We start from the raw sequence: 15,567 nt of genomic DNA, 5'->3' as shown, positions 1-15,567 counted from the left end.
GCGAGACGGCATCGATAAAGCCAACGATAATCCATGAACCAAACGCCGCTATATCTAATGACGTGAACCGTACATGACCAGTCATCAGTCCCTATGGATGCCCCATGAACGTATATATCCAACCATTGCGTCCCATTAACAATCTCTTGAAGCTCAGGTCCTTCCTACAGCCCTTTCCCACACTACTCTGGAATGGGGTTGCCTGAAGGCACCTGCTGCTCTTCCTTCTTGGCGCCCCAGGTGAATGGCGAGTACCAACTGGCTCTCTTGTTCTCCTTGACGGCATCAGGGTTCTCCTGGACCAGTCGAAGTGGCCGTGGCTTGCCTCCCGCGAACGACGTTGTGTGCCTATCAGAATGGGCTCGGGGTGGCGACTGCGACGGCGGTGTCGACATGGACAATTCACCAGACTCTCCGCTCAAGCTTGACGTCTCACTCCGCATCCCAGGAAAGTTGCCGCTGGTGGCCACCGATGCTCCGGAAGGCACCCGGGCGGCCGCGTTAGGGTTACCCGAGTTGTTGGGGGGCGAGAAGAAGGTTTGGGAATGCCGTGGAGTCCCAAGTGGTGGAGAGACGGGGCCGTCTGGCCCCCGATACATCTGGCTGACCAGGCTGGCAGCCCCGGTAAATTGGTCTGAGTGTGGCCGTGGACTCCGCCGCGTGCTTGTTGATCTGGATAAGCCGATGGGAATGCTAGGCGCCTTGTCGGGATCGGTGTGGTCTGAGGAGGTGGAGGGCTGCATGACGGAAATTGGCCTAGGCCTTGGTTTGGTAGGACCGGGGGCCATAGACTTGGCTCGCTGGAGAATAGTTCCAGATGGCTGCTGCTTGTCGACAGGGGCAGGCGGAAGTTCCTTATTGGTATCTGGGAGACTTTTCAAATCGCCGGACGTGTCAAGGATCGACTCAAAGTCCTGGTGCTGAAGAAGACGCTCAATAATCTTGTTAATATATAGTGTGAGCGCCTTGTTCTGCTCCTTCATAGACCTGACTTCGGATTCGAGACGGCGGTCGCCATCGGAGACCGACTCGCCCTCAGTTGCTTCGGACAACTCATCAGCAAGACTAGAGCCTCCTGCCTTGCCTTCCAGGGCAGCCAAGGCGTCCTGGTTAGAGTTGCTGCCCATATAACTGAAGTCGTTCTGTCCAAAGTCTCCCTTGAGGGTACGCTCTTGTAGAAGAAGCTGGTAGCTCTCGTTGTCCTCCATAAGTCGAGCGTTGGCCATGCGAGCTTCCATGAGGAGTCGCTCGACCTCATGTAGTCGACCGCCACCCTGGTTCTCCGTCTCCACCAACTTGATCTGAGCCTCGGCGAGTTCCAGTCGTAGCGATTCGATAAGCTTGTCTTTCTGAAGGATAAGTTTTGAGCTATTTCGGGAGTCGCTGCGCTGTATGGAGGAGGGGGGCGCGAAGCTGCCATTCTCAAGGGATGGTGATGAATTACCAGAGTCTAAACAATTGTGAGCGGGGGAAATGATGGGTAGATGGGAGTAATAAATGCACTCACGTTGTCTGGAAGGACGAGGGTCCTCAACAATGTTGTTTCGTTGGGCTAGACTTTCCTTGAGTCGCTGGATCATGGCCTGCATCTCCTCCTCTCGGTTTGACATCTCCTCTTTCTCCTTAAGAATAGAGCTGCGTTCCGACTCATAAATGGATTCCATCTCACGCATCTGACGAGTCACCTCTCTCTTCTCATTACTCAGAGTTTCGATCTGTTCTTCATATTCGTGTGCCTTCTCTTCCAACTTGGCCGACTCCTTGACCGCCTCGTCAAGCTTGGACTGGAGAACCTCCGCCTGGCGCTTGTATTGAAGCGAAGACTTCTCTTCATTTTCTAAACGCTTCTGAAGGTCCTCTACGGCAGCAGCAGCTTCGGCTCGCGCATCTGAATCAGAGGCACTGAGAGTATCTCTCCGGGCAATAGCGGCACGAGCAGACACAGGTGCGTTGGTTCGTAGCGATCGAGTTCGGGAATGGCCGTTGCTAGTAGGAGTAGTTGATCGGGAGCCAGGACGCGGTGAAGGAGAAGGGCTTGCTGAGGAAGAAGAATCGGTTTGAGATACTCGGCCAACACCACCCGCTGGGGGCTTCTTTGTAGCGGCAGACATGCTAAATATGAATTTGGGGTTGGTTGGGTTGTGTTGGGTCGTATGGTTTTAGCGACGGAGCGTAGGAACAGTTGGCGGTGTCTCAAGAATATGAGAACAACACCAGGACATTCGCCGTCGGGGTATAGATAATGTGTGGTAAAAAGTTGTTGTAACGTCTGCTTCTTGGGTTATGTTGTGTTGCACGTTCGCCCGGTGATCTGGAACGTGGATAATGCACCCAACAAGAAGGGTCGGCACTGAAATAGGAGTGTCCTGTCTCTACCGTTACCAAATACGGTACAGTAACAACAGTCCGTCTGCGCCTCAGAAGGGACGTTGCTAAGGTACGGGGTAGGGGCCTGCCTCTCTAGCGTGTGGCGTTGGCGTCCAGAAGGTCGATATTTCTGGGGCAGCCTAGCCTGGATGCTGTTGAAACAAGCTATGCCTGCCCAGGAAATACTGTATTGTACTGTATTGGCGGTGAAGTCGATATTTTGGAGGAGAGAAATTTCAGAGATGAGAGTCTGTAGAGATTAAAGAAGGAAGAAAAATTCATATTTGGGTTGCAGCCGGTAGATGAGGACAAAGAAATTAAGAATAAACTGAAGTTATGCAGGGACTCAAACTCAAACCGTTGTTAAGACTCGATCACAGCGCCCAAGCCACCTCTTGCAACTATGCTGTACAGTTAATATGGACATTTCACTCATACTGTAACAGCCAATCTAAATCCGTGACACTGCTGACGTGTAGTGTCGAACAGGTAACGAGTGGCTGTTAAAATGGAACGGTTCTCTCAGGGGGACATTCTTGTGGATTTCACGGATCTTTCCCCAGAAGCTGCTGTCACATTTGCTTTGCTTGAACCTTGTGCCCACCTAGGTTTGTCTCCCGCTGAAGACAAGACCAGTCATTGATCAATGCATACTGTGCATGACCTCGGTTTTATATGTCCCATGAGGTCTGGAAATTGCGGTTCAAGCTTTGTTATGCTGGGATGAGAATTTTAAATGGGTATCTTGTTGTTTTGATAGACTAGTAAACTGACTGGCAAATGAATCATATTGCTTTAGCAGCTTAAGAACAAAGGCCACAATAAAGAAAGGCTGCTTATATTCGATGTGTAAGTATAACCATGGAGAATCTTGATGTATTCACTGCTGATCGCCGTTGAAGTGTCTATGGGGAATTAGAGAATATGAATCCACTAATCTAAGAACGGATGGTCAAGGTTGAAACAAAACAAAGCTTGGTAGTCTCGCACTATGCCTGGAAGATTTGCTATTGCCTTTGTTGTCATGCCAGTCAACATTTTATTGTTTCTTTAATAGTGAGTGATATTGTTGGCTGTTGAAGGTAACTGATGTTTTCCTGATATGTTGCTGTTTTGTTCTAAGAAAATCAGTCATCCCAGAACACTTCAACCTGGAAAGGGAGAAGTAGCCTAACAGAATGGCAGCGCCATGACCTGTACCTATCTACAGCCTTGGCACGAAAAGCACATACGACTGCTTAGATATGAACCATGCATGTGTACTGGACTCGGAAGTATTTACATTGAATTGAACACACTCGATCACAGCGAATAGGCCAATCGTTTTCGGGGAACAATGTTCATGAGCTTTATTTCTTTCATTGACTTGAACCGGTATACAGTACCAGGCCCAATTAAGCCCAAGACACATAGGTCATGGGGAGAACTGCTATGCTTTGCATTGCACTACATGTTCTCACTAAGAGTCGTCGCTTTTCATCACCCTTGTTTGGTATATCCTCGAATGCCCTAGACCCATTTTTACCCCGAAACGCCTTAAAAAAACATTCTCTATCAACGAGACATTTAAGCCTGCTGGTCGCTGAGGATGTCGGAGTCACCAGCGTCGAGAATGGCCATGGTGGAGCATCGGAAGAGCTTACCGCAGGCGGTACCGAGCTCGATCTGTGGATTTACGAGTAAGCTTATGAACCCTCCAAAGTCGAGATGACTTCTTCTCTGGGTAGGCCGCAAGGACTAGAGAGTCCTTGAAGCCAAAGAAATGTTGTCAAGCAAGCATTTCCGAGAAGTGTCATCTTGCAGGCAGCTGCAAGATGACAGTATAAAGAAAATTGTGACTTACGTTGTTGCCGGAGAAGTGGTGGATGGGGGCCTTGGACAACATGCTGTAGTACTCGAGCTCAGACTTGCGGAGAGGAGGAGTGTTGCCAGCAATGATGATGAGCTTGGCCTTGCCGGATCGGAGGCTCTTGAGGGTAGACTTGTAACCAAGAGTGACTGAAAATACCAATTAGCCAAAAGTTCCTATCATAAATCTTGAGATTTTCCAAGCGTACCCTTTCCGGACTTCATAACAAGCGCCAACTTGGAGTTGATGCTGTTGGCATCCTTCTTGCTCTTCTTGACGGGGGCCATTTTGACTGATTGGGCGACTGGTTGGCGGCGACTTGTCGTTTGGTGATGGATTGCTGGAGTTGAATAAAAAAAAGATCCAAGTCAAAATGATTTTGAGGAAAGTGTGCACCTCGGAGGACCCACTTTCCTTGTGAGCCCTAATCGGGTGGGGCGGGTGGCGACTCCGGATTTCTAAGCGTTCACAGTTCAGAGATAGGCAGGCATTTGGGATCCCTCGCGAAACTCATCTTCCCTCCCACAACCAACTCCGCCCAGATCAATCAACAATCCGACAAAATGGCGCGCCGTCCCGCTCGTTGCTACCGATACTGCAAGAACAAGGTCCGTTTTATCGCATTCGACGTTTATGAGAAATATTGGAGGATTTGGGGTCTCTGGAAATTCCATGACGAAACTCTCCATGCTGCTCCTTTGCGGGGGCAGTTTCTCTGACTGCGACGAAATTTCCCTTTGGCGATAACTTCAATACTGACTTTATCTTTAGCCGTATCCCAAGTCTCGGTTCAACCGTGGTGTCCCCGACCCCAAGATCCGAATCTTCGATCTCGGCCGAAAGCGCGCCAACGTCGATGACTTCCCTCTCTGCATTCACCTCGTTTCCAACGAGTATGAGCAGCTGAGCTCTGAGGCTCTTGAGGCCGCCCGTATTTGCGCCAACAAGTACCTGGTCAAGAACACCGGTAAGGAGGGTTTCCACCTCCGAGTCCGTGCTCACCCTTTCCACGTCGTCCGTATCAACAAGATGTTGTCTTGTGCCGGTGCCGATAGACTGCAGACCGGTATGCGTGGTGCCTGGGGTAAGCCCAACGGCACTGTCGCCCGTGTCAACATTGGCCAGATTCTCATGAGCGTCCGCACTCGTGATGCTAGTATGTCAAAATCCGATTATAAATCAGTATTGAGTCATCTCACTAATCCACTACCAGACCGTGCCATCGCTCTCGAGGCCCTCCGCCGATCTCAGTACAAGTTCCCTGGCCGACAAAAGATCATTGTCTCCAAGAACTGGGGCTTCACTCCTCTCCGACGTGAGGAGTACCTTGACAAGAAGGCTGCCGGCCGCGTCAAGGTCGACGGTGCTTACGTCCAGTTCCTCTCCAACCACGGTTCTCTTGAGCGCAACATCCGTCGTTTCCCCGACGCTTTCAAGTCTGAGGCTTAAAGGAATGATTGATAGGATGGAATATGGGTTTTCTGGCGTCAAAATGGCTTGTCAAATAAGGACCTCTTAAAACTCGCTAGTTACAGGGCGTCGATTAGGCAAATTGAAATCTTACATTCAGAACTGGACTTTACTTTTACGCTGTACAATTTTGCTGATCAACATCATGATATTATGGGCATTTTCCTGATTGAAAAAGGCGACAGCTATCTCAGCAAGTAACCTCCGAGTGATCCGGCTTATTGGAATATTGACATAACGTTATGTGCTTCTTAACTGCGGCGCTGTAGTCTACACGACTTATGACGACTCTTGCTTAGTTCATCAGCTCCAGTCTAGCATTCCTCCGTTCTCGAAATGGTGATTGGCGGAGCATGTCGTCCGTCCATCCACTCGTGTCAATGCCGGATTATGGTGTGCTCATGCTCACCTTGTAACATGATTTAATGCAGGAGAAATACTACCGTTCCACCGTCATTCTGTGATTCCAACTTGGCACAAAATGCATACATCTACGAGACGAAAATCTGATAAACAACTATTGATAGAGCATAAAAGCGAGACATTGTCTTGTTGGGGATATTTTAGAAACAAAGCCACTCCCTCTGTCTCGGTAGGCCACATGACTTCACTGGGATGATTTGTGACGCCATTCAGGTCACAGGTAGCGCACATCTTTTACCTCCCAACGTCTGGCCAGTCATCAGGGATTGCCGTTGGCAAGACAGGATTGTCCCGCATTATTAGTGAGCATGGATCGCTGTTCTATGAAAAATGGTTTAGTAGATTACCACGTAGGGGTTCGCTTGTTTTTGCAAATTCTTCTATTTTATGTGTTAAATACCGTGAACGATAATATCACATCATATTCAGATCAGCTTGGGCATGCACACATTAGATTTGTGACATTGCCGCTTATAGAGATACTAAAACTGTATGGATAACATCTACTAACACAGTCAGATCAGATGCAGCGGGAATGAGATGAGAAGGTGGCTGGGTGGTGGACACTAAAGCAACAAGATGGAGGGCCAGAGGGCCATTGGACCACCTGCGGTTGTGTCAGGTCGCGGGAACCAGCAAGGTACAGAGAGTACTGAAGGGCAACTCATCAGCCTGCATATGCTCTTGGCTTGACCACGGACCCTTTTATTCTCGAAGGATGTAACGATATCTTAGCCGTCCGATGCCTGATAGGTAAATCAAATATCGGTCAGCACAACACAGCAAAGCAAAGCAGAGCAGAGCGCAGCATGAAGCATGTAATAAGCAGGCCCGAAATGCCATGCTGTGCCCATCCACGTCAGACGTATAATACTGTCCTGTACATAATAGCAGAAGCAGAGGGCTGCACGGTCTAGTTAATGCGGTCTATCAATCCACGCTGGCGACTCATGCGGGTGGACTCTGTTGAGTGGAACGCATAGTCTAGGACATTAGAAAGTCTTCAGACCCTTGATATGATAGTGTCCGCATACCCGGATGCTTGCGTTGAAGTACTATTGACTATGTATATATGATAAGCATCAACCCGAAACAATAACTGGAAACAAAACAACATACCCAGGTAACCAGCTGAGCTTTATTGAGCTGGTTGTTGCGGATGGATGGACAGCAACTGAACACGCGAGCGTCTCTCCCCCCCACCCGCCGATCAACCCCCGACTACAGCACAGCGTAGAGCGTCTAGATGACGCCTGGTATGAGAGTAGCATCCTATTGAGCCTTAAGGTACGGATACAGGCCTAGCTTGGGTTGCATGCTTGGGTCAATCTTGTCATCCTTCCCGCCTCTTTTTCTTCCTATCTTTCTTTAGTGAGACTACCCAACTCGGAATCCCTCTTTCTCCCCAACATCCTTGTTCTTGAATCTTCTCTTCTTTATACTACCTCTTTTGTATCTTCATCTTTCGGGTTTGACCCTGCTCGATATTTTGACTACAAGCTATCAAGCTTCTGCAACTCATTGTCCTATTCTCCATACTTACTCGCATATTGTCTCTGCAAAAAAGCCCCCGACATAGGCGGGCATATCTGGAGGGTCCACTTCCATCATCGACGCATCTTATCTTGCCCGCCACTTCCTTATCGGTATCAACCTCACGACATCGCGACGACTGAACGAGTGCGACAATCATGGCATTTCATCAACCGACTCGACAGTCGGTTCAACGCGTAGTACGGCCTCCTGCCGACGAACAGGAACTCCCAAGAAGGGAAGCGCCTATCACTCAAGAGCGTCAACCAGAAGAATCGCAGGCATGGGTGCTGTTCGCGCCAACTGATGTGACGACAACATCATATCTTACCGAAACAGACCATTCATTACAAACCCCTGGAAGGTCAAGGGTGGGCGATTTAGGAAGTTTGAAACCGGCTGCGAAATCGGAGGATGCATCACGGCAATCCGCCCCAGCATCTACTCTCGATGATGAGGACGATGCTGAGTTGGACAGTCTTGACGGCCATTTACCTGGCTTCCAGTCTATACCCGGAGTGAATTATCAACCACAACATGAGGATAACCAAGCATCTGGACCCGTATTTCCTGCCCATGATGGGCTGGGATCTTTTCATCTTGACCAACCGACGTTGGGCGCCGCGGCCCAAGACCATATTTACCAATTTGAGCGTTTCAACCCCAGAAGGCAGTTTCAACGAAAAGAAAGCTTTGACTTGAGGCAACTTGATGTGGAGCATGATCAAGTGCACGATACAGAGAAGCGCCAACGGATCGAAGAGTGGCGCTTGGAACATAGTCGAGTGTTACTTGGCGAGATTCAGCGCGAGACAAGGCGGCGGCGGTTTTCACAAGCATCGATTCCCAAGCGCCCATCATCCAATGTTCCTTCTGTACCATCAGCTCTGGCATATGATGGAGAATCAGATAACATGACATGGCACGATGAGGACGCTGTGCAGACACCTGCTGATTCAGAAGGCATGTTCTCCAAGATTACCAGGAAATTTCTACGAGATATTGTTGGAATGGACGAACACTCAATCTCAGTCATGTTGGGAGAAATCGTGCCTGAAGATAACGAAGATTTATCTTCAACACCACGCGCCTCTCAGCACCTGGCATGGGACTCACAGCAATTCACCAACAAGGAGGAGTGGCAATTGAACATGCTCGAGAAGATGTCAAAAGAACTTGGTTCAATTGTGGGCCATATCTCGCACCATCCTGGCGCATTTTCAACATTTACCCGAGTTCAGCAGATGCCACTTCCCTATGCTGGTCTCCCAATTATCCCGGAAACCAACTCCTCTCATTCCGCCACAGAAAACATCCGCCCTACCGAGCCTGAACACTCATCATTCCCTCAATTCAAACCAACCATGCAGCCTTCAAATCATATCGATATTCTTGGCAGATTAGCTGAGCCATCAACCGAGACGGAACATACCTCACAACAAGATACACCTATGAGCAATGCCTTTACGCAAGATGAGTGGGAGAAAGACCTGGACATGAAACTGGTATTCCGCTATTTACGTTCTCGGTTTATGCCACGAACCAGCAATCCGCCCCCTCCCACTCCAGCTCACCTGGCCACATCGAGCAGTCAGGACATAGCGGCCAAATTGGCTCGCGTGCGACAACACCACCCGCTGGTCTCACGCATGAGGCCTGCAGCCGAGCGTCGAACGTTCAAAGCTACGACGCCAGGCAGTCCAGTAGCGATCCGGCATCCCAGTAGTTGCGCGAGTCAGAGTACAAGACGATCAGCTCGACGAAGTAGCGTCTCATCACGGCATTACTGGGACATTGGTGGGTCTCTGGGCACAGGTTCTGTGATTGCGTCCAACGGCCCGATGGGCAGTTGGGGCGAAGTATGATGATGATGACTGTGAAGGTATGACATGTGTTGACTTATGAAGCCGAGCCACAAAGGTTACACTATAACGACAGCATAAAGGGGTGTTGTGTGCAATATCTTGTTGAGATATTTATTTTGTGAACATTTAAAAGTTGGGGATTACTGTTACAGGAAACCATCTAAAGACGAGACATGGCGTTTTTACTCATCACGATAGAGTTTCATTGTTTCTTGAATTTAAGGTGCTTGCAGGGCAAGCTGGACCAATTTCACCTCAAAGCCATACATATGGTTGCATTATTGTGATGTCTCCTTGCACTTGTGAAGACCGAAGGAAAGCCTTACCGTGAAAATTCTTAATTTTCTGATCCGCGAGACGAAGAATCATCCCTTTTCGCAGAACCAGCCATTGCTCGAGGCGGAAGACCCAACTGTCGCCTCACTGAACGAGTCGAGATCGCAACGCTTCTTAAACGGACAATCACATCGAATCTGGAAGCGAAATGCAAGAATAAGAGAAGATACTGGCCAATGGCGCATTCAGCCTCAAGTGGTGATTACACAATATTCACAAGAGATGAGCGAACCATGCAAGGGTTGAAACGATCATCATTGAGGCAGTGATGTACCTTTTTAGACATGTTATCTTGCAAGTGATGCAAGTCTTATGAGAGCATTTATTCACTCGTATGAACTGAGGTGATTATAATTGATATTCTTGATGCCAACTGTGACTGTGACTATTTAGGAATTAAGAACCTCTTATTCTAGGGTCTGCCCAATACTCAGTTGTTGAGTTAGGTTTGAGACAACTTAGATGGACTGGGACGCGAGGGAGGCGCCGTTCCCTCCCGTCAATTACCACAGATGAGCGGAGACGAAAACTGGGACTGTAGAAAGTATCTTATTGGTTGAATAATCGTTATCTCGAAGCGCTTCCTTGTTCTCTTGTATCTTTTGGTGAGCGTGCACTGGCTTAAGCACTTAAACTGGCGTGCTTTAGCATAACCAGGCGGGGTAAATGAGAGAAGCAGCTCTGAAAGTGACCTGAAGAGGAGCCAAGTTCCAAGACATCTGGTGCCGCTTTAACAAGTTTCGTGCCTCCCTACATACACTATAATTAAGCGTCGTTATGGTGGAAATTTGCGGCTTCATTGTCTAACAGTAACCGTTGAAAGGATGCCGTTAAAACGGTTGATTTATGAATTTGAACTGCTTAAATAGATGTTAGAATACCAAAACCAGAAATTCATATGAATATGTAGAATTTTATTCAATTCAAAATCACAACTCTTCTCTCTGATACCCACGTTAAAGGCAGCGTTGATGTCTTGCCATAAATGGCCATAGTGCGTCAACAAGGTGCGCGTATCGACACCGTCGAGGCGTGTCTTGTCTCTGCTGTGGGGGGGGAATGCACTTCCATTTCCACATCTACCTAACCACCACCACTTCCAACCCCATACTCATCCTAGTCCCAGTCTCAGTTCCATTCTCGCGAGCCACTCGAAAAGTCATCGCCTTGTTCGCCTTGCTTGCACATCGCATCTTTCATAGGCAGGCAAAAATTCTAGCATCCCTCCATCACGTTGCGACATTACTTTTTGTCCACTCTCTTCTGTCCGCCTGCGATTCTCTCATCTCCTGAGCTTTCCGTATAAATAGTGCTGTTCCCTCGATCCACGACTACCTACCTGCTTCTCTTTCGCGCCGTGGTTAGTCTCCTCCATTTTCCTCGGACCCATACCCGCCTTCCTCGCCAGGCCTTTCATGGATTGCGACCAGATTTTTCGACCTTGGTAGCTAGTATAGCGATTCTAATTGACCTATAGTGCGATGAACTGAAATAGGCGGCCGCTTTGCGCGACCCTCTGGGCCTGGTTGAGGAGCACCCGTGACCCATTCACCACGGCCTCCACTGCTTTCAACCATTCGCGACATTATACACGGACTTATATCCCTCTCGAAGGCGCCGAGCCTGCTTTATTTGCTTTGCGACTTTGGCCTCGCGACATGAGCGCGCGCAACTTCCAATGGCAATGACACCATTCGACCCGTCCCACTTCAACCCAAATGCCTTCGATATATATACAGACGCTGTCGCGGTCAGGACGCCGACCCCCAGCCTGCCAGGAGGATCTTGTGGTTTCGTGGATTTAAACCCAGGTGCTAATGGAGCTCGTTGTGGGTGCCGGAGGTTCTGGAGTCGATGTCCGACAGGCAATCCTACACCGGATCAATCCCAATGGTGTATGTGCAATCACCACGCCTGCTATCACGATGAGGGATCTCGTGATATTCAGCAGCCTGAAGTGAGTATACCAGGCCAAGAAAATGAGAGACCCAGGACTGCACGCGAACCTCTTAGCCCCGTTATGGACATAACCCTCAAGACACCTCCAGTGATCCCTGGAATGGATTTTTCGAATTTTAACCCAGGAGCCTTATCTTTTATCCCACGGACGTCAGACCCAAGATTACCGGACCAAAGGATGCCATTGGATATCGGACCACATCCTAGGATGACAGACACTCAAAACAATGGAACCTCTGCCTCAATACCGGATACTATGAGTTGGGGAGGATTAATACAGTCGCAGCCATGTCCTTCTTCTATACCACCAATACCATCACAATGTCTAATGGCATCTCAAACAGCATCTACGACGTCATCGATCCAAGCCAAGTATATACGGCCTTTTGCTGGAAAGGGTCTTCACACGCTCAATAGTGTTCCAGAAAACAGGCCTTCATCTCTGACCCAGCCCAGGACCCAGGATTCACAACCACCTGCTATATTTAAGGAACCGGTACCACAAGGCGGATCTTTTACATGGACCTCGCAGGATCACAGGCCAGCTGATACTCCCGGACCTGGTACGCCGACCCAGTCTGAACCTCGAGCTCCAGCTTTCAATGCGGCCGTTTCACGGCGCGCTTTCAAGAACCTATCTGACACCGTCAGTGGTCACGACCAACGGCTTGACCGACTAGAGACGGTTTCCTTTACAGTCGCAGGACACGAAGATTGCCAGGAAAAGCATGATCATGTTGATATCCGGATGACTGATTTAGAAAGTCGGGTCGAAGAGGTGGAAAAAATCGTTAATGATAACAAGAGCGTGCTTAACGACAACAACAGCAATGCATCTCGACGAGGCGACGATGCTAGCGTATTATCCGTTTCAACCAGTATTACAAGTCGTCCAAGCCACTCTCAAGAGCTTTGGAGTCAGGTCCAATCTCTTCAGGCACAAGTGGTTCAGCTACAGTCGCTAATGCCTTCTCCTACTCATCCGTTCGAGATCGAAGTAATCTTCCTGCCATTTCCCCTTAAGAAGGTATGGCAGGAGGCTCAGCAGTTCAAGAACGAGCCACAAATCTCCAACGACGATTGGACACAACTACCCATGACACACAGTGCAACCACCATGCGCTCTGAAATGTCTCTATATCCTGACTGGATAACCTCGGATCAAGAAACCAAATGGCTCTTGCCCAAAGCTTGTCCTGATAAGGGTATCGTCGATCGACGGCTGCGCAGCCGTGGTTTGATCAAGACAATATCGGTCAAGGGCTCAGATGCTCGCAGCGTTACCATGGCCATGAACGGGGCCTTTGGACACCTCTTTCGCGAGATGAACATCTTCTCCCGCCCACAGACTACTGATCCGCGCTCATCCACATACCTAGGACTTCAGTCCACTTGGGTCCCTCTGCGCAAGATTCATAAAGATTCGCGACTACGTTTCCTCAGCCCTGCTGAGATGATGACACCTGCAGTGTGGGACGTTCAGTTTCTGAGCCAGGTCATGATGCGAGCTTCTGAACCTAGGTTGTTCATCACTCACCCTGACGCCTATCTCCAAGACTTTCAAGCATACGAGATGGGCTGGACATGGCAAATGCTCAGAGAGATGAGCCCAGTCGTCCCTAACCCATCAAACTCGTTGGATGATAGCAAGGCTTTCGAAGAGTGTTGGACTTGGACCGAACAACTTGACGAGCCACCTAGCGCTGATATCTCCACGAGCATGCGCAATGAAAAGGCCCGAGTTTCAAACTCGCCGTCGCAGACATTCTATCCGGCTCTCTCAAGGATGAAATCTTCGAGCCCGTCTCTAGTGCGAGCCCAGTCGCCCCGGCTTGGTAGCCGGCGAGGTTCCCATCCACCTCACATCCGAACTTCCTCAACGCCCATGGCTGCTCCGATACAAGCTTCGCCTGCGCTTAACAGACGCCGTGTTTCGTCCTACGTACAAAGTCGTCGTCAATCTCCTGCATTGCTTGTCAACTCCCAATCGGCAATCATGAAGCGTCGTCGTACAAGGTCCCCGAGCCATCGCTTTACACCAAGATGGACTGCATCGCCGAGCCCTATGCCCATGGGCCTCGGCGATCGCCAACAAGCACGCGGAACTACACCCTTCGCATATGCCACACCGTTCAGTAACGCTCCTCTCCAAGAACGGCCTCTGCGTTCTGGAAGTGTGGCGCCCACCGCTGCTCAAGACGAATTCGATGATGACTCGGATTTCAACATCGATATTTACGAGAGTGGTTCTGACGATATGGAAGATAACGAGAGTGTGGACGGTATGGAAGTAGTCACACATGAGCAGGCTTTACCAGGTCGACGATCACAGGGTTGGCAACTCCCTGAAGATGAGCCATGGCCCGGAATTGAGGACCAACGTGCTGCTGAGGACAACGAAAACGTCGACCCTCACCATAGTGATCCTGCTAGTAACGTCAGCAGCCAACCTTCCGAGTATCCCAGTCACCAAAATGTTTGGCCCAACAACAACTCGACCGAATTTCACATTCACGAAGACGATGACAACAACAGGTCATGAAGTGTTTAAAATACGTTACACATGATCGATGCCATATGAAATGACGGCAACACCAATTTCTATTACATGTACACACACTTCTCATCTCCATCAACAGTTGGCTATCTCATTGTTTTCTCTCTTTGCATTTGCACGTTTGGCGTTTATAGGTACGGAAAGGTTCTGGTTTACAAGGCGTTCCTGCAACCAGGGTTTCTTAGGGTTGAATGAAACTGGGCAATGGTCCGGAGGCGTTTGGAACATGAGGTAGCATGGGTTGGGGTGTTATAGCTGGACTGGGCACTATCTCATTGGATGGGAAGGGATTGCCTTGATTCTGCGGGAAAAGTCTGTAAACCTAAGATGGATCTTTTGTATCTCGATATTAGCTCCTTACTTCCCTTTGTTGGAGCTTGTTTCTGCTTATACCAAGCAGACAAGCTGTAGTTTTTTATCTGAAACCATTTGTTCATGTCTCGAGTACAAGAAGTGAGGAGTAAATTGCTGGTTCAGCTTTTTACAAGGCAGCCGATCCCTACCTACTTGTTTTTATTCATTATCCGAGGCTCACTCGACAAAGGAACAACCGAGGGTTTGTATGTCTTAATGCTAATGTCTATACCTCAACGTCGTCAAGCCATTGGCTGGGTCGCTTCATTCACTTGGTGAATATTCCGATTTGGAACCAGACTAGATACACCATATACTGGGGCAAAGATAAAATTACCAGATATGGAAATATCTGGAGAGAAAGTAAATCAACCTCTTCACGTTGAACAGAGTGTTCCACCACCCCACGTTGTGCTGAGCATGAGCTCTTCTACCACTGACGTGTTGGTTGAAGATTAGACCCAAAGCGGAAGCAATTAGACAAACTTTGACAAGATTAGCTTTTGAACAAGCATGAACTGACAACGGCCAATGTACCTTTTTACTGTTATTTTACCTGATAACTTCTTGGTCTAGGGTACCTTGGCTTGTGGACCAGGTACATGACTTGATCACCGCCTGATATCGTCTGGGGCTCCAAAAGAGATCGATGCCCAAAGTGAAAATGACGGTACCATCACCAGTTTCTGTTGCTGGGGTCGTGTCAAAAATTTTACCCGCTATTTCGTCTCCACCAATTGTAATTGGAAGATGTAGCAGCTTGAATTTCAGTTGTAGGCGCGGGTACAACGCTTTAGCGGGAGGCTGCACTGCTGCTGCGCGACATGTCCAGCAGCCGCACCTTGTTGATAAAA

At 49.0% G+C, this 15,567-nt stretch overlaps 5 protein-coding genes across 5 annotated transcripts; 3 read left to right on the top strand and 2 right to left on the bottom strand.

Moving 5' to 3' along the window:
- Positions 1–182: 182 nt before the first annotated feature.
- EDB82DRAFT_470125 (uncharacterized protein) lies at positions 183–2,111 on the bottom strand (the record flags this gene model as incomplete). The annotated part of the gene is made up of 2 exons (XM_025731911.1): positions 183–1,450; positions 1,508–2,111. The coding sequence occupies 2 exons, from the start codon at positions 2,109–2,111 to the stop codon at positions 183–185; spliced, it is 1,872 nt and encodes a 623-aa protein (XP_025590889.1).
- Positions 2,112–3,933: 1,822 nt separating this feature from the next.
- Positions 3,934–4,503, bottom strand: EDB82DRAFT_470124 (60S ribosomal protein eL30; the record flags this gene model as incomplete). Its single annotated transcript, XM_025731912.1, has 3 exons — positions 3,934–4,032; positions 4,211–4,365; positions 4,425–4,503. The coding sequence occupies 3 exons, from the start codon at positions 4,501–4,503 to the stop codon at positions 3,934–3,936; spliced, it is 333 nt and encodes a 110-aa protein (XP_025590890.1).
- Positions 4,504–4,779: 276 nt separating this feature from the next.
- On the top strand, positions 4,780–5,902 carry EDB82DRAFT_549805 (60S ribosomal protein uL16; the record flags this gene model as incomplete). Its single annotated transcript, XM_025731913.2, has 3 exons — positions 4,780–4,824; positions 4,988–5,372; positions 5,430–5,902. The coding sequence occupies 3 exons, from the start codon at positions 4,780–4,782 to the stop codon at positions 5,663–5,665; spliced, it is 666 nt and encodes a 221-aa protein (XP_025590891.1). The 3' UTR covers positions 5,666–5,902.
- A 1,898-nt stretch (positions 5,903–7,800) lies between these two features.
- On the top strand, positions 7,801–9,507 carry EDB82DRAFT_425702 (uncharacterized protein; the record flags this gene model as incomplete). Its single annotated transcript, XM_025731914.1, has 1 exon — positions 7,801–9,507. One exon carries the CDS (start codon positions 7,801–7,803, stop codon positions 9,505–9,507), a length of 1,707 nt encoding a protein of 568 aa, XP_025590892.1.
- Positions 9,508–11,304: 1,797 nt separating this feature from the next.
- On the top strand, positions 11,305–14,569 carry EDB82DRAFT_12032 (uncharacterized protein). Its single transcript, XM_025731915.2, has one exon. The coding sequence runs from the start codon at positions 11,522–11,524 to the stop codon at positions 14,342–14,344; it is 2,823 nt and encodes a 940-aa protein (XP_025590893.1). The 5' UTR covers positions 11,305–11,521; the 3' UTR covers positions 14,345–14,569.
- Positions 14,570–15,567: the final 998 nt, after the last annotated feature.

The sequence above is a fragment of the Fusarium venenatum genome (assembly GCF_020744135.1).
Source record: "Fusarium venenatum strain MPI-CAGE-CH-0201 chromosome Unknown EDB82scaffold_1, whole genome shotgun sequence".
Lineage (NCBI taxonomy): Eukaryota > Fungi > Ascomycota > Sordariomycetes > Hypocreales > Nectriaceae > Fusarium > Fusarium venenatum.
Note: the sequence above shows the minus strand (reverse complement) of the source record. Positions and strands in the feature narration are given on the sequence as shown.

Bases quoted from the DNA above. Each gene is read 5' to 3' on its own strand.
- EDB82DRAFT_12032 (XM_025731915.2), top strand. From the start codon at position 11,522: ATGGCAATGACACCATTCGACCCGTCCCACTTCAACCCAAATGCCTTC.